The sequence below is a fragment of the Lissotriton helveticus genome, chromosome 9 (genome assembly GCF_964261635.1).
Source record: "Lissotriton helveticus chromosome 9, aLisHel1.1, whole genome shotgun sequence".
Taxonomy (NCBI): Eukaryota; Metazoa; Chordata; class Amphibia; order Caudata; family Salamandridae; genus Lissotriton; species Lissotriton helveticus.
In genome coordinates this window covers 396,048,910-396,069,553 of record NC_136070.1, presented here as the reverse complement: position 1 = coordinate 396,069,553, position 20,644 = coordinate 396,048,910, and the positions used below count along the sequence as shown (strand labels likewise).

Here is a 20,644-nt window from a genome sequence, read left to right as displayed (position 1 = left end):
AAAAGTGAGTGGCCCAAAAAGGTAAATATATCACCGTCTGAGTGGCTGCATTGTGGCTGGTTTATTCTGTTTCTTACTGGCTTTCCTTCTCCACATGTTTGCTTTTCCCCACAAACCTATTCATAACTATGAGGTCAAGTGCATGAAATATCGACCCAAATAATTACTTCGAGTTATCATGTGAGATTTAAGTGAACTTTTAAGAAGTTCTGCAGACTGTGTAATTGGAACCAAATCTTGTTGCCTCATCTTGGTTGGTTTTGGCACCTTATCTCTCCCTTTGCTATATTGTCTGTTCTTTGACTGCCTAGAAAAGGGGCATGCTGTCCTAATTAGAAAATTGACACGCTGTAGAGACCCATTTGGGCCAAATGTAATTATTTTCCAGATGTGTGGAATTTGTGGGGATGTGGTTTTGTGAGCAGGGAGCATCCTCGAACACAAATCTGTACTTCATACCGAAAACCATTTTACATAGCTTGAGGAACAATCCCCTACTAAGATCTGATGTAATATGGTACATGCTCTGAACGAAGCTATTGGGTATTAACTAAATAAGGCCTTTCTTTCATTAGTGTCAAAGTCTAAAATGATTATTAACCCTTTTGCGTGACTTAGCTATATGATTTGGAAATATAGCCATATAATATACCACTCAAAATCTATTCCACATGTACACAATTTTCACTGCTCTTAGTGATCACAGTTCTGCACTTCGGCATTAGTCAACAACACATGAAAGATTTGACCTGAGATTATAACTTGTGTAGCTAGGGCTGACAAGGTCATTACAGGATGCTAATCCACGTTCCCTTATTGCAACTCGTGAAAATATATATCAGTTATGATTCAACTGGTTGGGAAGAAAAATAAATTTCTTTTCCCTTTTGTAATGTCATTAAAGATATTTTCATTCATTGAGGACCCTCGCCTTCTAAAGTAATTTGTAAGCTTCCATGTAACAAAATACCTGTCTACAAACATTAACACAGCATATTAACTATCCACCCATAAAGATCTATTGGTTTTAAAGCAGTTTTCATAATAAATAATTCAAGCCTTCCGTTTTTGTAGTAACCTTTCATAACCATTATAGAGTAATCATACCTATGGCATTAGACATAATAGTTCCTAATTAATCCATCAGGCCTATAACCTTTAAATTTGGCTTACCATTCTAACCAAGCAGGACAGCATGAACTTTCCCACTGGTCAGCCATAAGGCATATACTAATAAAATGTTAATTATGTGCAAACGTACAGTTGGCCTAATCAAAAGTTACTAAGACAATTTATATACGGGGCAGAGGCAGAGCCGCGTTGCTCAAACCATAAGGTCTGGAGACTGCTGCTACGTCAGGCCAGGCCTAAAAAGAGTTTTGAGAGAGTAGAGTTAGGTTGCATGGTATTAGAGACCCTCTTGGCCAAACACTTTATCTTTAGAAAAACGTGGCACTTGGCAAATACCTCTTTCTAATTCTTTTTCTTTTTACTAATCATGTTTTGGAGGTGCTTTGTGATATCTCTTTAGCAAGACCCAGGATGATACTCCTCTCGGGGCCTCATTTAGTCTGAAGCCGAATAGAACACATTAAACGACTATAGTTGTAGTTTGTGGTTAGTTCCTGACTGCAGTAGACTAGAAGATAAAAAAAAAACCACACACAGCCGAATGTGATCCAGAGAGTAGAAAGTAGAAAGTAGAAAGGAGAATGAGTCCTGATTCATTTGAGAATATCATTCATCATTTTTGTGATGTCTCATACGGTCTAGAATATGGGCCACAACAAATAAACACTAGAATGATATTAGATTTCATGTTGAAATTCTCACTTCACCCAACACTAAAAATGTAGTCCCTGTTGTCATCTTTTAAACATGGATATAAGACTGTGGGGCTTGTTGCCGTATGAATCTCTTTTCACTGAACACTTGCTGTGACACACACTTCTGGCCATAATTTTAGAGGTTCAAATCTTCAAATTAAATTACATTGTGTAGCTTCGCGCATATTCATCTGCTTCACAGGTTATTTCATTCTTCCCTGACCCACAATGACTCCTACACACAGGATTTCCTGCACACCTACCTTCCCTTTTGAAATAACTTTTTTGTGTTCTCGGTTCAGTCTTCTCGGGTTCCACCACGTGAAAGAAAGGTCCTGCATCTTATATGTTTCACAAAGGCCCTTTGATGTTTGCATGTCTGTGAGAGGTGACATTTGAAATTCCTTCTCCGCTGTGTGCTCTGAAATAATACAGACTCATCGCTGCGCCATACTCTGTTTGTAATATATGGGATCATGAAAAAGCAAGCGATGCCTAATCAGGATATTGTAGGAAAGAGTAGGTCTGTGGAGAAAGAGCAGCCTTGGGCTGAATTTAGAAGGTTATAAAGCTTGGAATTGACTTGCTCATTGTTCAGGGTAAAATAGTTTCATTGTTCAGGGTAAAATAGTTATAAAACATTTGTGTCATGCCAGCTCTTTCTCCACTTCCCCACATTCCAGCATAGTTCCTTCCTCTTACCCATCCAGTTGAAAACATACACGTGTACCACTCTGTGGTTGTCTGTGTTTAATCGTAGTAGGTAAGTAGAGTAATGACACCACTGACACCTTTGCACTATAACCTTTTCTGGAGTATAAAGTTCTTGCAATACACTTACGAATTATTACAGCCCAGTTGTAAAGGCAAATGATCCTGTATATTTTGTATAGGTATTACTACGAGTTATTTACATATCATCTCTTCGGATAATCCATACATGAAGCTGGGAAAAATCTATGGTTGCAGAATGTAAAGCTAGTAATCATGACACAAAACAGCTGTACGAGGATCCCTTAATTCTAGTGGCATTGAGATTACGGTCAATGCCCATTCGTCTCCAGAAGATGGGGAAATGGGAAACTATCTTCGCCTGAAGGGCTTTCCACTCATCGGATGAAACTTAATAGGAAGACACAGAGATGGAGCCTTTCTAAGATGGAACCCGAGGCCAATTTAGCAATCCAGCATGGCATGGGGGTGTCTTTTGTGATACAGCGGTATAAATTCAGATCGTTGGTGCCCCAATGTTAGCACCAGCTTCACACTTAGTATTTTCGGGCAGTAACGAAAGCATGGTGAAGTTGCTATAAGTCTGTTGCAGTTTGTATTTTTATGAGACATTAGTGTGTCTGGAATGGATACATAATAAGAACCACATTCCAGGACTGCAATGGCACCATGTTGATGATGCCGAGTCATGTGACATACATGGACAGAGAATAGACAGGTAGAGAACTTTAATACTAATCAGGATAATGTAAGTGTTTTTTCCCTAGCGGATTCACAATTGAAGATTAGAAACTCTTGAAACAGGTCTTTTTTGTAATTGTAATTTTTTTTTATTCTGTATGCATCGTGTTCTTTACATGTCACTAAATTGATTGACGTTGCACATTTGATAGTGATACAATTCCAATGTTAACAATATTCTGTAGTGATGTAAAAGAAGAAACATTTTGACTAGTAAATAGCTATCCTATTACTTTCCTTCCAAGTATCGGTTATCTCTAATTTCCGCAGCGATCCGTGTATGAAGTAAGCCTTAACTATTTGAGTTTGAGGTCTTCTTAAACAGCATTGGACAACGAGCTTCTGCAACGCCTCTGGACCAGACTAGACTTTTTCATTTCATTGAATGTCATGATCATCATTTGTCTTATCCCCGAACATGATGAGCGCAGTGACTTTTAAAAATCGTTATATAAAGAATTGTAACTATCTGACAAGGTGCATCATCATGATATAGGCTTTGGAGACTGCTCTGGATATCTGTAAGTACCAAACAACTCTCAAAACTTGCTTCTACAGTAAAGCTGGTGCTCGTGAAGTCCATTTTTATAAAGATTTCACATTGCCTTGGAAAGTAACAGGCAAAGTATTTTGTATGACTCATAGTGTCTAGCAATTGTTTTTACTTTTTTATCTAGATGTCATGTATCCTATGTGGACTTGTTCTTTTATTATTCCGTTGTCTGTGCTTATACACACTGTACCTGTATGGAAACACCTTGTAAAGCGCTCTGATACTCCTGGGTCCAGCCAGCGCTATATAAAACCTCTTAAATAAATAAATAAATAAAACAAAGTAATAGACTGGTTTCAAAGATAATACAACACTATAAACGCAGAATGAGGAGTGATAATCACTTTCTTGTAGTGAAAGTGAGGATTCGTCTGATGTATTCACAGTTCTTGTCGCTAATGATCCTGGTGTGATAGGTTTCATGTCCGCCGGGGCGGTTAGTTTAAACATTTATATTGGAGTATGGAGGCCAGTAATTGGCACTCTTCCACTGTCTCACTGATTTCCTTTTTTTTGTCTGATAGATCTGATATTCTGTTCGCAGAATGTACAGTGGGTGGCCGGGGCAATGTTGATGCCCCTAACCACACAGATGAGAGGCATCTATTTACACATTTGTTTTCAAGGCTATTCTAGCGGAGCGCCATGCTCAAATCATGTGAGCAGATTCCAGGATCTGCCATTTCATTATTCCAGGTACCGCAAACATCACTGGTTGTCGAACCACTGTGTGAGAATCAATTCTACTCCAATGTTACCCCCTCCTGGGGTACAGACTTACTTACTGCACATTGCACTGACTGGCATGTAGGGCACAGCAAAGGGCCTTTACTCCTGTCTCTCTTGGGAACGTTTTTGTAAAACTGTGCCCCAGCGGTGGTTCATAGTCTAATTCAGTTCCTGGTTGAAAATGGTTTGCGGCCTGAAATGCACAAGATGCTTCTTAGGTTATTGGGGTGGAAGAATGACAGTTTGGTGATGTCATTTTTCGTCATCTGCGAGCATTCTGATCCATGCAAGAGTGAGGTCAGAGCGCGCTCTGGTAAAGCATCAACTTGGTGTTGGTTCTGTACAGAGGTGACCTTCACACATTGTTCAGCATCTGGAAGGCATTCCTGGCCTTGCTGCGTCTGTTCTTGATGCCAGTGGTGTCCAGGGGTATGATGGTCTATAAGGGTTTCATAAAGTTTCTGCTATGGGGTTGAATCAAATCCCCCATCTCTGGGTGATATGCAGATGAGATCTGTTTTAAAAGTAATCACAAATGAACATAGAATTATCCCCTCTCCACACTGTTCATCCCAAGTGTTCTCTGTCGAGGGGGTTGCCCATCTATGAATAGGATTTCTAGGGGTCATAGGACAGCAGTAGCTAACTCTGCATCAAAAACTCTACCATAAGAGCTGAGTAAAGAAACGCTGTGGCAGACCAGGTGTGTGTGCCTTTCAGCATTCACCCCAGACCAGAGGAGTTCCAAGATGTTTTATCTTCAGGTTAAGTGGGCACAGTGAGCAGCCAAAGATCTGGATCTGCTCCTGGTTCCCTGCAGATCCAGAATGATCCAGAATTAAAGACACCAAGAAACAGGTATCCGGAAGGGCGAGTGGGAATGGTGTAGTTGGCAGCATGACTTGGACACTTGAGTTGACCAGTGCACGTACACCTGCATCAACACCATATTCTTTTCCTAATCATTTTATAAGGATTGTTGGAGCCTGGCACCTGAACAAAATCATCTGAAAAGCTATGCAACACAGAGGGAAAAAAATCGTTTTACAGTTTGTTGGTGGGTTCAGTGCGAGACTAAGCATAACGGAATGTCAATGCAACGTGTCATTTTTCTCAACATGCCTTTCCGCTTATTCTGCAGTTGCACAGTGTTTTCTTTGGGTCCGTTGGGTGTTTTACTAATGAGGGTGCATTGAGCTGTCTCAGCACTTGGAGTCCTCTGACAGGCTGTCAGGGAGTAGATACTCTGTACACTTGAAGAAGATGTCTTTTCACAAAATGGAAGTGGCGAGCAGTGACACCTCCAGGGACGCCTCGTCAGACAATCACGGACTGTCTGGAAAGTACCAGACTGGAGATGGGTTTGAAAAGCTAGAAGCCCGCCGTGGTAGCACAGCCCAGTAAAATCCCTGCACAGGTATGCGTTGAACCTGTGCTTCAGGGTCACCGAGGCAAACCGGAAGCTAAACATCTGTTAGAGTGAGCCGGCCAATCCAAAAGGCTGCACTCGAAGAAAGTATATGGGTTTTCTAATTGAACCTAGAATTCTGGGTCATGTCACATGCACCTAATTCATTAATTGTGGGTGGCAGCTAACATGTACTCGAACAGGTGCCCAGCAGCTACCTCTCGGTACAAAAGGGGGTGGTGATGGACCTCCTTTCCATTTGGATAGACCTAAGGACCACTCCCTTCCTACTGCTTTGGCATCCTCTGGTCACGTCCAAAGCTTTCAGTTTCCTGTGGGTTTTATCCATAGCCAACTTCCTACAAATCCTAAGTGGGAATGTTTTTGTGACTCGTACGTCGTTGGTTACATGCTTTCTGGCTTCCTTACGTGACCAAGTTGTGTGATTTTAGGCATGCTTCTGTTTTAATGAGCTTAACAGTTAGGAGCTGTTACTCACCAGATGCACTTCAGTATTCACACATTATATAACATTTACATGTATGGTCTAATATAATGTATACAGGTAAATGTTCAAAATACAGAATTGTGAAGTTCTGCTTCATATTAACTTGTTTCTCTTATAGCGCTTAATTAACCACTTCTGCTGTTTATAAGCTGTTAAGGCGTTTTCCTGTATGTGGTATTTAACCATGGGCAAGTACTGTCAGATACTGAATGTCTGCACTTTAATTTGAAAGGGAGAGTACCGGCACTTCTCAGCAGGGTTGCAATGCTTTTAATGGAAGAGTAGCGACACTTCTCAGTAGCAAGCTGGTACTCTGGGGTAATGAGTACCTACACTTTTCTATTTCCATTTAAAACACTGATCAAAACCAATTGTTTGCTCTCCTGCTTCTGGAGGTGATCGTGTAATCTCCTTGCGCTCTTCTCCCATTAAGGTTCTGCTCAAAATTAATAATGCAGATTGCAGGTTGTTTTCAAGGAAAGCTCAGCAGGGCACTTTTCATGTTTCCCCACTGGCAGATTGTGTAAATTAACTAAAGCGCTGCAATTTATTCCTGCTCGGTTGAGCTATTATAAGCATTAAAGGTTGTCTTCATGGGGAGCGGAGGGCTGGGTTTCCTGAAGTTGTGATTACTGTGTCCTCTGCTGGGTAGATTTAAAAACAATCATTGGCAAAGCAACCAGTCTTGACTCTGGGACCTATTGGCTTCGACAATGGTTTTTAGCCATGCTGTGGAGCATCTTTCATGCTTTGCAGCATGACTAAAGAGGAAGCTGAAAAAGGACAATATGGCATGCCCACCCAGCTCATTTTGTAGGTGTGCGCAACACGCCTGCTCGCACATACAAAATAATGTTGGCGCATATTTTCCTTTTTATTTGCAGATCCAAGTTTGAAGGGTAAATATATATATTTTTTTAATGTTTTTTTTCTTTTTAGTGTAGGTGTGAGGAAGTAGTACTGGGTGCCGGTGGGGAAAGAAGCAATATGGGGCAGCGAAGCAACATGGAGGGCAGAAGCAACAATGAGTGTCAGCACAACATGGAGGAGCAGGAGGTGATAGCACCAGGGTGGGAGAAAGCAACACAGAGCTCGGTGGAGGGTAGGAAAAGCAATACATGAGGGAGAAAGCTGGAAAACAAGCACTCGTGTGGAGAGCTTAAACAAAAATAAAGTAGTGCTTGAAGAGTGAGCAGTGAAAGGACAAAAGTAATGCAACCATGCTCCAAAGGAGGGACAACACAATAAGAGGAAGTAAATCCCTCACAAGGTGACATGTAAAAGCAAGTAAGTGACAAAAGCCTACCAATGATTAGTAGTGGGCAGGATCTAATCCCACTGTAAACTGACAATAGGTCTTTTCACCAACAGACAGCTTGCACTGTCTCTGGTAGGCAAGTCCCAAAAATGTGTTTATGGACAAAGGGAGTACCACAGGTTTACATTTTATAATTATGAGTCAATTTGTAGTTTTTTTTTGTGCTGTGGGCCAAATAGTACTCTACCACAACGGTCTCCTAGGAATAGGCATCTGGGTGGTGAAGGGAACAGAAAGAAACATGCCTCCCAGGGAGATGGAGGTGTACAAAAAAGTAATGGGTGGATCTCTTGAGTTAATCTGAGTCACAGGTATATACTCGGGACCAAATCACAGTCCATCATTTATTTTCACCTCAATGCTATCTTGCATAGGGCCCTGCTATATGCAAATCTGCCTTGGTCCTGTTCCAATAATAACAGTCCACCCTGAACTGCCAAGTCAGGTCCCTGTGGCACTGGAATACAAGTAACCAAAGACCGAATGTGGCCTATTTGGGTCTCTTCTATAGGGTGAAGACTAGTGGTCCCAGTGGCAATATGAGAACCGCACCCAATTCTGGACATACCCATTGCACAGAGAAATACAAGTAAGTGATGGGCAGATTGTTAGAATTAATCTCAGTAACCGGTAAATACTCAGGGTGGCATCCCAATCAATGATTTTGTCACCAGATAAGGTTTGTAGGGAGATGCTAGCTAGATTTCCTCAAGTTGTGAATATGTCCTCTGCAGAGTACATTTACTCTGAAGTGTGCTACTTGAGGAAGAAAGTACCAGGGGTTTAGATTGTATTTAGCTATTCCATGGTTTGCAGGTTTCTAGGTGCTCGGTGACAATTAGTGCTTTTGGTCCCTAGGCATCCGAGTGGCAGAGACAATGGAAAGAAATGCGTCTCCAGGGGAGGTTGGTTGATCAGGCTCTCCAGACTGATGTTGGCTGTGTGAGGCACTCAGTCCTCACTACCAAAGGCAATGGTCCTAAAGCTAGCTGGAACCGAATTTGTCCTCCGGCTCCTATGAGGGAACGCTTTACTTGGTTCAGCCCTTAATACCAATCATCAGCAGAATAAGTCCGAAACTAAATGAAGAAAGCAAATGGGAACAAACCAAAATGGTTGATTTGCCTTCATCTTTAAGTGGGCGGGGCCCGGGGGAGGGGGGCGGGGGGGGGGGAGGGAGCATCCGAACTTTAAACTGCAGCCAGGCAGACCATGCAGCCCAAAACACACAGTTCCCTCCTGTGGCGCCCACTTCATTTCTCGGGGTCTTGTAGAAGGGTCCAGTGTCCCCTAGAGCAGTGCTTAATTTGAGCCGGTGATTTCCAGTGCCAAATTATCACCACTGGGGCTTGTACCACTCTGCCACATAGTGGCACTGATAAAAATTACTATTGAGAGCCGCCCAAGCCATTCTTATAGCTTGGGGGCCTACAGTAGTCTGAATTGTCACTCTTGTAAAAGTGTGATGATTAGTAATTGTGTTGATGATTAGTAATTGTGTTGGTACTGCCATTGGCAGCGCTGGCAGAAGCAATGTGTGGTGCAAACTGCAATGGACTCCTGATGAGGGCCTAGGCACTTATTTATTTATTTTACAAATTAAGCATTGCCCTAGAGTGAGGTGTATACGAGATAAGTTGCACAGATTTGGACAGTTATTGACTTGTTCGCTGCATCACTTCACTTCTTATCGGGGGCACATTCCAATGCTTTCCCAAAATTACTCTAAATCATCGCACTTTAAATTCGCTCAAATGTGCATTGTATATAAAATGATACTTTTTTTGTTCTTCTGTCTTTACACTACTGACTGATTTTTTTTATTTTTTATGTTTTAATCAGGACTCAAAGCGCAAGGCAGGCCTAATGTCTGTTTATTGCTGCCTTTTCAGTCTGCAGCCTTTGTGAAAGTTGTACATTCCTGTGGCATTGCATCATGATGGGTTTGGTGAATGGAGGCCCAGAAGTTTGTTTACTTTCTGAAAATGAATCAGAATTAAGGGTGATGGCACTCAACATTCCAAAGTTGGTTGACTGCTGAGTTTTACTTGATGTAATCATTTATTTTTATTTCATGATGTTGCCCAGAAATACCTATTAAGAGAGGCAGGTCACAAGGAAGTATTTCTGGAATGTGATTCCTGACTGAGTGGGAGAAAACAAAAGAGGAAACCTCGTTTTGCATTTAGCACTTCTTTCTTCTTGTTGTGTGCCGTCGCTCTGGGAGATCAGGAATCTTGCTGAGTTCAAATCGGTGTTTTTCAGTTCTTTGCTGGCACCTGTCTGAAGCACAGAATGTCTGTGAGGTATCCCTTTTAATCTCCTCGTGGTTGTGAAGTGTGCTTCCTGTACTAGCCGAGACAGAACATTAGGACATGTCAAAAAGGACAACATGTTTCCGTCATCCGGAAAGAATCTTCAGCCTGATTTGAATTTTCTCAGTTTTTTTTTTGTCTTTCCTCTTGATCCCTGTTACATTATTTCATTTATGGTCTGGAAGGCGGGTTATCACTACACGTTGGAGTATCACAAGGCTGTAGTGATTTCATGTCTGCTGCAGTTTGAAGGAAGCCTATAATTCTTTGTTTGTGAAGAATGCCTGTTCTGTTTGTTTCCAGTGTTGCCTAAAATTGTAGAATTTTCAATGTTGCCATATTTGGAACATTGTTTTTAGATCTTGCTTACAGAGTCTGTTGTGCTTGACCTGCTGTGTATAATACCAATACTTGCTGTGAGCTTTTTTAAGGACTTTTGGCTCAATTGATGCGGCGGGGAGTGGGGGGACAATGCAATGCAACAGGCTGAGGGCTGGACAGCAATCATCCAATACCCAGAGTTTGCAGAAGATATGGTAATATAAGGACAATGGAGAAAAAAAACCATGGTGATCTTTGGACCCAGCCCAGTGCTCAATACTGGTTGACTTTCTTCTCAGTCTCTCACTTCTTATTTGATGGCGTTGCTTCATCTTCTTGTTTGCACCATCCCTGGAGCACAGCTTTTTACCATACTTTTGATTGATGCCTTGTATCTGTACCCTGTAACATTGAGCAAGCTGCTTTTAGTTTCGTACTCTCTCCCCATCTCCAGTGTATGATACTTCATTCTTCACATCGCCGACCCCTGCACTCTCTGTGTTGCTCTTCTACTCCAAGCTCATGCATTGCTTCCCCCACCTCCCATGTCACACTAAGCTTTTTTTATTTTTAACTGCCCCCCCCCCCCGGCTTTTGAATTGCTCTCCTCCTTTACTTTTTTGCCTTTTTAGAAGGGGCTGACGCTTGCAGTTTACTACCTAGACTATTCCATTACCTTAATACACAATCAGGGCATCTTGGAATGGTCAATTAATAATAATTTAAAAAAAGGCTGCCTCACCATGATGTATGAACTCATATATGTCATTACATTGAGGCTAAATACAAGATGATGGATGGAATGTTGCACAATGGCAAAACATTCACCCCCAGTCACAGATCTGGGTTTAATCCATCGTTATTTTGCTAACCAAGCCACCCCAGTTCAGACATGGCCATATGCAAATCAGTCTTGACCCCGTGCCTCATAGGAACAGTCCAGCCCGAACTGCCAAGCCATGTCTTCCCTGGACCGGAATCAAGCATCCTAGGACCGGTTTCTGGCTATCAGCCTTCTTCAGCCATGATAGCTTACCTCCAGTGGCTTAGTGAGCACGGGACCCACGTCTGGGCATACCCTACCCACATTTTACATTGAGGCTGCCATAGAGTAACAAGTGCATGCATGGTGACTCATACGCACATATACATCTTTGCACTTGGACCTATTTTGACAGTGCTATTCAACATCAGCAAAATATTTTTTTTCTTTTTGGAAGTGATGAAAAGCATCAGTAGAAAGCATAGCCGAGACTGGTTAGCTTTGCCAACGCTTGTTTTATGCTGTGCCTGAAGCGGATGAGGGGCTTTTCAAGAGCTGCAATTTTTCCATTTTATCTGTGTATGTGTATGTGTATATGTATGTATGTGGTAAGACTTCAATTGTGGAAAAAGTCTTAGTAGAGCAAAACTGTGCACTTGTTTTGTAAACAAAAAATGAAAACTACAAAAAAAAGCCCATGTCATCTTTTTCTAAAGAGATCATCATTGTGAAAAAAGAACCGTACCCAGTTCAAACCTAGTTAGTGTCTGACAAATAGTCCTCCTTGTGCGCAAGACTACCTTTCGATTTTTCAGGATGACTGTGGAGCAGTCAGACATTATTGACAAAAAAGTGTTTTCTATCGTCAAATGTGTTACACACTGGGCATACTTAGACATGTGCCATGTTACATCTTTGACTACATCATGTGCCATGCTTGTGGTATTTTCGTTGGGAGACGAAGAATAATTCACTCTCTTAGTCAGTATTTGCGTACATTATTATTTTTTAGATAGAATGTTACTTATGGTTGTTAATTTTCTCCTTTTTAGATTCTTCCTCAAGCTATATTCGGCAACTGGAAACGAAAGTCAAACTCCTGGAGGATGACAACAAACTTCTCTCGCAGGTAGGCATCGCTCTGCACATCCTACATTTGTCACACCAATATAGTGTTTCTGCTTATAGCGTTGACGCAAGCGCGCTCGCTGGCCAGCCTTAATTCCAGCTAAGGCTTAATGGGAATTCCTTAATTAAACCAAGGAGAATTGTTTCCTCTCCACAGCAGATTAAGCTTCTTTCCATCAAAATGTAATTTCCAGTTGTAATCATTATAATTATGGCTTTTAATGGCAAAGTTGTTAACCCTTCAAATGGATAAATGTGAGAGTTTCCCACTGTTGGCTCGCTTGATCGAGGACATTGAACGAAATCTAAAATCCTAACTTCTGCAGCCAAAAGCAAGGAAGCAACACCCTCTTTCTTTCAAATGTCTCTAGAATGAGTATTCATGCGTAGGGATCGCTTGAGAATCTTTTTTTAATTTCTTTTTTGTAGGACTCTCATTCCAGTTCCAAACCTCTCTGAACAGTTTTCTGACACTTTGCTCAGAGCACATACTTCCCCTTGCTACCTTATACATATGTCGGGCACTAGGCATGCGTACTGAATGAGAATAAAATGAAACTTAGATTCATAACACGCTAATACCCGGGCTGTCTAGGCACGGCGGCTCCCCATGATACGTTAGCCAGAGAGCGTATTTAGGATATTGTAACGGAGCTACTTGTTAAAGAGCTGAGTTTTTAAAAGTTTACAAAATGCCAGAAGGTTGTTTTCTGCCTTAAGTGCCAGTGGGAGGGAGTTCCATAATAATCTGGCTATGCCTGCAATAAAATTTCTCTCCCACCAAGAGGCCGTTTTAGCCCTGGGGATTATCAGATTTGCGGGAGAAGACACGTAGGTGGTCAGATGCAGCACTCTGACTGCATCCTTCGAGCTCAAATATTGTGCACATCTATATGTATCGGAAATAACAAGGAAGGGAGCACTTGAATGGAACTGTTGGTAAACAGATGGCTTTATTGATCTAAAGTGGCCTATTGCCAGGCGACCAATTTCTCACAAGTTGGATCCCTCTCAGCAGCGCCATGACCTCCTAATGCACCTATGCATTTTATGAGAAAGTTGTTGCCATTGCATTCTGATATCAAACAGATGTGTATTGGGGGAATATTTGAAATGGATAGATGTCCCACAAGGGTGACACTTATTTACGGCTCTGCTCCATCACTTCTGGGGTGGATTAAGCCAAAGCTGAAACACATGGCACCTACGGATATTCTAAAAAGTGAAGACTCTGCAGTTAGAGTATCTACTACAAAGAGTTTTACTAAAGGTAAGTAACTTGTCATGAGTAAATTGCTACAGTGAAAGCTTTTCTAAATGGGGCATTGCAGTAAATAAAGTCTGAGGAAAAGCTAAGCAATAGTACGTTCCTCTGTGCGGCATGAGCAGAGAAACTGAAAGACAGTTGTCCATGTTTGTCTTTTGGTTTGTAAAGAGATACACTTGGCCCTCAATAGTCTGCTACACTATTGCTGTTAAGCGGTTTGTATCCAACACTGCATCTAATCCACCTTCCAGATTGCAGTTCCAAAGACCTGAAACAGTATGCCATGAGAAATGTGGACTGCCCAGAGCGCCCTCTTGGATTAATTCTGCTCCCAAGCTGATCATCGTTGGCCAGGGAGCAGCCAGTGGCGGATGGCATTGGTCGGGGCGTGGGGGGGGGGGGGTGGGGGCTTAGTGTTGATAGGTGAGAAATAACTATTTTAACCCCTTGGACGCGGCCGCGATTCTGCGCCTGTGCGGCACTTTTAAACAGTGGGCGGGTTCATGACGGCCCCCAGCCGTCATCAGCACACGCCCACCGTGATGCATGATGGCCGAGGGCCGTCATCAGCCAGCATGGAAGGGGTTAATTAAACATACCTGCTTGCTGCGTCGTCCCTGCCGCTCCTCCTGGTCGCGTCTCTCCTCCTCCTGCCGGCAGAAACAGGAAGCAGCCTGAAAGTACCCAGGCTCCCCTGAGTCCATCACAAAGCTGCATTGCAGCGTTGTGATTCGTCTGAGCGCTGTAGCTTGGCGCTCAGACGGGGCATTGGGACCTGGGCATGTTCTCCACCCAGGCTGTAATGCAGCCTAGGTGGAGGAGAGGGAAAGTGTACATGACTGTTTTGGGAGACCCGAGAGGGCCGCCCAAAAAGTCATGTGCACTTAGGAGTGGAGGCAAACCACTCCTCGGCTGCTCTGTCAGCCCTTCCTCACAAAGCTTAGCTGCTATTATTGAAAAAGGAAAAAATAAAATGATAATACCCCAGTTATTATTATAATAATTTTTTCTCAAACTGCTGAAAAGACCATGGGGCGTAGCTCCTCCCCCTTAGCGGAGGAGCCACCACTGGGAGCAGCCTCACGCAGATGTCAATGAGAGCCTGAGATTTGTCTTGGTCAGTGTGACCCCCACCAACTGCAGCTCATTTACCCCAAGTCATTCCAAGTAACTCGTCTTATTGGTAGCAAGGCCCTACCTTACTCCCCAGATGGTTTCTAAGAAGCTGTATGAAAAAAAGACACAATACAATGCAGCATAGTCATGGATGAAAGCAAGCCAAAGGCAGTTTCATTACACTAAAGATGGATTATTACAACACTGAACAAACCTCCTAGCAATAGAAGAATCCATTCTGGGAACTACTGTTGGTCAGAAAAAAGGGAGAATCAGGTTTAAGTATAGAATGCTTTTTTTAATATGGAAAAACAATGTTTTATCTGCAAATAGAAGCTTCACTAATGTTTCCCCTCGATCAGTTATTTTCAATGTTTTAATCTGGCACACTTCAGTGCATACACTCTATAGGCATGAACACTGACATTTGATCCAGTGAGAAGGCATGATTCTTGGTTACCGCAGTTCTCGGAGTCATATCCTATAATTGGTAATGTAGGTGGTAATGGGATGGATGCCATGATTAATGTCACTCTTATCATAAGAAGCTGTGATTGAAGTAACTACTTTAAAAGTTAGTATACTTGTTGTAGCTCTGTATGACTTTCAGTGATCAAAAGTGTGGTGGGCTATCGCGGCTCTTTGAGAGGCTTGATCATTTGAAGTCCGTAAGAAAACCGAAAATAGAGTGATCCAAAAGCTGAATGTGTCATTAAGTTCACCACAATTTGCAGACTTTCATTGGGCAACAGCTTGCATTTGAGTGTTGGAAGGATTTGTCAATAATATTTTTTTTAACCAAAATTGATGAAGATTAGAAAGCGCCAAAGCGTAATGACAACAATACCGCATGATCCAGTAGATCACAGTAATAATCATGGGTCCAATCGCACATAGGGCTAGAAATGAACTGTGGAGTACATTAAGCCCTCTTGAATCCATGGGAAACCAAAAGGAGGGTATGTGGCAGCGCAGGACTAGAGGCCTGCTGCCTTGTCCCTGCCAGGCATCACAAAATGTTCTGCTTGAAGCACGCTGCTTAACCACCAGGATTTAACAATGAAAAGAGCTACCAGTCCAGTGTGTAAAATTGGGTGCAGCCAGGTGTACAATGACAATGCCTTCTGCTAGCCGAAGGATTCTCTTGGTACAAGGATGTTCCCAATGTGAAGAAACCCTTGGGATGCCTCATGAAATTGTATATGCAGCATAGGAGGGATTCTCCGGCACCTAGCCGACACAGGCGTCTGAACAGTGCTTTCTGAAATGTGCAGGTTGCTTGGGCGGGACAGGGGGGAGGATCGCTGGGAGGTGGGGTTGGAAGCCCCTTTACACTTTCCTCTCCTACTCCCTCATTTAAGGTGCATTATCTGAAGCTTCAACCTCCCAGCCAAACCAAGAACCAGATGGCGAACTAGCCCAAGGACTACAAGAGGAGCGTATTGCAGACTGAACACTGTTGTACTCTCTGCAAGGCCTGAGGAAAGGTAGAGGGGCCTGGTCCAAGGAGGAAACATCTATAGCCACCCCATTATTTGACGTATCCTTAAATGCCATCTGCTGCACCACGGTTGAGCACAAGGCAAAGCATCTGAAGCAGCCTGGCACACTCCACATGCTCTAATCGTTGTGGGCCTTCACTCTCTCTAGCCACAACACAACCTCCTGATTTGACCTCACCATTTGCATCACAAACTTGCAAGTACTCAACAACTCCATGATCTTTATGATGAGACTCAACATGTACAGCATCACGCTAAATATATGGACTACCACTTGATATGCAGTGTACACAAAAGGTGGACTAATGCGCGATCAATAGATGAAATCTAGGATTTCCAATTATGGAAAAATAGTCATTTGTACACGATGCCCATCCTTGTCCCAGATTCAATTGTTTCTATTATACAGAAGAGTTATTAACGGGATGCTGTGCGTTGTCCATCTTGTCCAGCGTGAAGGATACTTGGCTTGGAATGGATAAACAAGGTGTCAGACATTTTCTACAGATCTATTGGAGCCATTGGTTATAGAGCAGTTCTCAAATAAATATCATTTACAACAGGAGTTTTAGTGCCTGACGTACTGTTGAATTGGTTAAAAGTGCTAGCAGTGGGGAAATGCAGAGTTTATGCCTTATTTTCTCTGTATAGCCCAGGGGGACAGAGCACTGCGCTGGCCTTTACTGAAATAGCCTTTAACTGTAGTTCACTAACAGAAGGAAGGAAGTCTGTGCATGCCACTTGTATTACAGACCCCGTTTCTTAGCAACCATGACTTCAAGGGCGCATCGCAACAACTGTATTCCTGCTGATTTTCAGCTAAATGTAGCGAAGTAGCTCAGCCGCCTGGGCTATTGCTACAGAGTGTTGTTTTAAGCACCCCGAATCCCACAAACAAACTTGCCATCCTGAAGTGGTAATTGGCCCCACATCTCCTCCACCAGATGAGATGGGGTTAAGGCTCTTACTGGAATTCCTTATCCCGCAGTGCGTGCTCACACACTGAAGAGATGCAAGTCCAGTTCGCCAAGTTCTGGACTGGTGGAGGTCGACCTAGGAGGTTAAGTATCGAATGTGTGACGGTATTCCGCAAGTCGGAATCATGCTGTGCCTTCACAGCGCCGTATTTAGAACGAATGAGTCTGTAATACGCATTCGTTCAGCATGCAAGTCGTTACTATGACTTGCTCGGGGGGGGGGGGGGCGCTGAATTTTGTAATAGGTTAATTTACTATTCCAACTCCAGTATGCACAACAGTAGGGAAGGTGTTGGACTTTAAATCCAACACCATTCCACCAATGCGCCCCAACCTAAGGCAAGTCATTATAACGATTTGCGTGCCGAACGAATGAGTGCTTAAGAAGCATTCATTCTCTTGCCGGCGCTGTAAAGGTTCAGCAGGATTCCACCTTCAGTCTGTAGGACGTTTCCCCGAAGTATCTTTCTAAGCAGGCATCATCCACAGGGGCTCTTCTGCATGTATCTGTTCTTATTGTTTGCGTTCTTGATTCTGGGTCCCAGTGGCCTGATGGTTAAGTGGTACCCTGATCTTAGACAGCTATTTACTCTCAAGCAAGACCTTCTCAGCCTTTGTCAAAAGGGCTTGAAGTCTGTTCCATGAAGCCTGGGGCAGGTCCTGTTTCCGCATGGCAGTTTGCAATCTCTTACTTCTCGCAGCATCTAGGTTGACTCCACAGTTACTGGCTCAGTGCCTGACTCTTAATTTCAAACGCAGAGAGCTTCTTCAGAAAGCAGAGCACAAATGATATGAGATCAGACAGAAGGTACACAATGAAGTAAGGGTGGGAGCGCTCACCATGCCATGGGGCACTTCAACCAAATGCATGAATTCATAGCTGTTTTGACTCTCAAGTGGTAGTTGCTGGTGAGAAATGAGGGCGTTGCTCCAGGGAAGCTGTCGTGAAGGTGGGTGCTGGATATAAAATAATGCTATATTATCACAGCCAGTGAAGATCAATGTCCAGTTAAAGGATAATTCTGAGAACAATAGCTCATTAATGAACACCAGACTTGCCAACTTAAAAAAAACAAAAGAATTGTGTGTGGGAGTACGGGGTTGGGCTTCATGCCAAGAGCTGCCTGAGAAGAACTTATGTCCTTTTATTCCCCCTCCCAAAAAATGAAATGCTTGCTGGGGTTTCTATCGATGTCCTTGGTGTTTTTCAAGACACTTAATGGGTATTGTTTGCTCACAGCCTCTAAATACGAGCTGGAAATCGACTCAGTGCATTGTCTACAGCTGACCTGACCTGTCCTTCAGCCATGTGTTATCGGCTCTCCACCAGGTGACCATGTGAAGGGAGCCGATCTCGTGTGACACACGGTGGCACTGGTTATTTGTTTAGTCTGACAACTTTGACAAACAGGTGGGAGCTACTGCATCCACAGAGGTGTTTAGGGCCAGTGTTATCCTTAGGATTGCAAAGCACCATGGATAGCTGCAGAGGGGTCAAGATGCTGACGTTTTTACAGTTATAATCAAGTGGAGAATCTCAAAATCATGAAATTGCAGGCCCTCGTGACCGTTCTTAGATCTGCTCTGACAGCACAGATGTCTGCCGCTCCTGCTGTTACCAATTCTTTAAAATATAGGATATTTTCTCTCTTTCAGCTCATACTATTGACTGGCGAATCATTTGCCTCCAATGTAGTGACGCATTAAATTCCTTCTCTAATAAATGCATTGTACAAGCATAGCATTTTTTTTGTTTCTTTTAATATTTTAATACAGACTCAAAATGCAAGCCAGACCTGTTGGCTTTGCTGTTACGTGTTTGTAACAGTACTCCTGTTTTTTTCTGGATGCAGATACCTTGTGTTGTGATGAAATGCGATGTGAATGTTGAGCATCTAAGACATTGCAGTTTTAAGATTGGAGTTAGTGGCGCACAGCATCATTGGGTTCAAAAGTTTTGCAATTATTTTATTAAAATATATTTTGCCTCGTGGATGGCTGGATGTAGGCACTGTTGCAGGTGGCGCTATAAGCCTGCATCACCTTTCTCTTGTCCCCCTGCTCTGACAAGTTGCACACATCCAAAACTTTCCCCTACCCGGCATGTGTCCTACTCATCTAAGGCTACGCTGGCAGCTTTCAGCCCATGCTCCTGCAAACCACCCTTGGACCCAGGAACCAAACGATCAAGTTCTCTCTACAGGGCAAGAAATGTTTGCAACGAGCATATGCCGGCAGAGGACCAGACTAGGTTAAAGAGGGTAGGATGCTGATGGGCATACTCGGGTTGGGTAGTTGTGGTAGGCACTGAATGGGGTCAGGAAATCATCAGGTGGTGCAGGGGATCAGGAGTCGGAGCCGAAGGGAGAGATGAAGAATGCATAATACCTTATCTATAGTGGCGCAGTGGCAGCCCTCTCAATGAAGAGGTGGTGAGGCGGGTGAAGGGGGTGCTGGGAGCACTGGAAGGGGATCCTGAGGGTTAATAACAAAAAATAAAGACTTACGTGGAGCTGCCGCCTGCCTCCCACGTCGCGCCTTGTCCTTCCTGGTCCCAGCAAGCACTGGGGCAGCATCACGGACTCCCTATGCAATTCCTGCACTGCTCTCATATTTATTTATTTATTTATTTATTCAAAGTTTTATATAGCGCGAACAAGATCCTTACAGATATCAGAGCGCTTCACAAACACAGGGTAGTGGCAGTAGGAGTGAACAGAGATAATGGGAGCAGAATAGTAGTCTCTAACATGGTGGGGTAATAGTAACATACATAAAGCATATCAAAATACAGTCAGGTATACAAGTAATATAAGACGGCACAAGTCATTGATCCCACTACAGGGGTGTTCAGGTGCCCCTTGGGTGTGTGGATGGCTTATGCCAAAGTCTTAGTGTAGCAAGAACACTGAGTGGGGGCATCTGGAGAATGAATCAACGTGTATCATATATTGGTAGTGACAACATCAAGTTAGAGGTATGGTGCCAGAGGACAAGGTGAACAGTGATACAAAGCAATGCAGAGTCTCTGATCCAGCACCAATCATGTTCAGGAGATCTTGGCCAGAAGGATGGTTTTCACCTCTTTCTTGAAGAGTGCAGTGGAGGAGATCCGCCTAGTTTCAGGCGGGAGCGCGTTCCAAATCCTGGGTGCCCTTCCAGAGAAGGAGCGCTTGTATGTTTTCTCTTTCCGGAATCTACGAGGTTTCAGGAGTAGGTTTTTTGTGCTTCTATTGGACCTCGATCCTCCTGAGATAGACAACTTTTGAGCGAGGTAGTTGGGTGCATTGTGGTGCACGGCCGCGTGTGTCATAACTGCAATTTTTAGCTGTATTCTGGCTTCAAAAGGCAGCCATTTTAGAGACTTTAAGTCTGGGGATATATGCGAATGTTTTCTTGAGCCAGTAACAAGTCTTGCTGCAGCGTTCAGGGAGGCTCTT

General features: G+C 43.2%; 1 protein-coding gene across 2 annotated transcripts in view; it reads left to right on the top strand.

Annotated features, from left to right (window-relative positions):
* The window catches only part of CCDC85C (coiled-coil domain containing 85C), a 335,280-nt gene that overhangs the window by 161,191 nt on the left and 153,445 nt on the right, over positions 1-20,644 (top strand). For both annotated transcript variants that reach the window (XM_078660143.1, XM_078660142.1), the window contains exon 2: positions 12,267-12,343. In XM_078660143.1, coding sequence (XP_078516269.1) covers positions 12,267-12,343 — 77 coding nt within the window. The remainder of the gene's footprint in view (positions 1-12,266; positions 12,344-20,644) is intronic.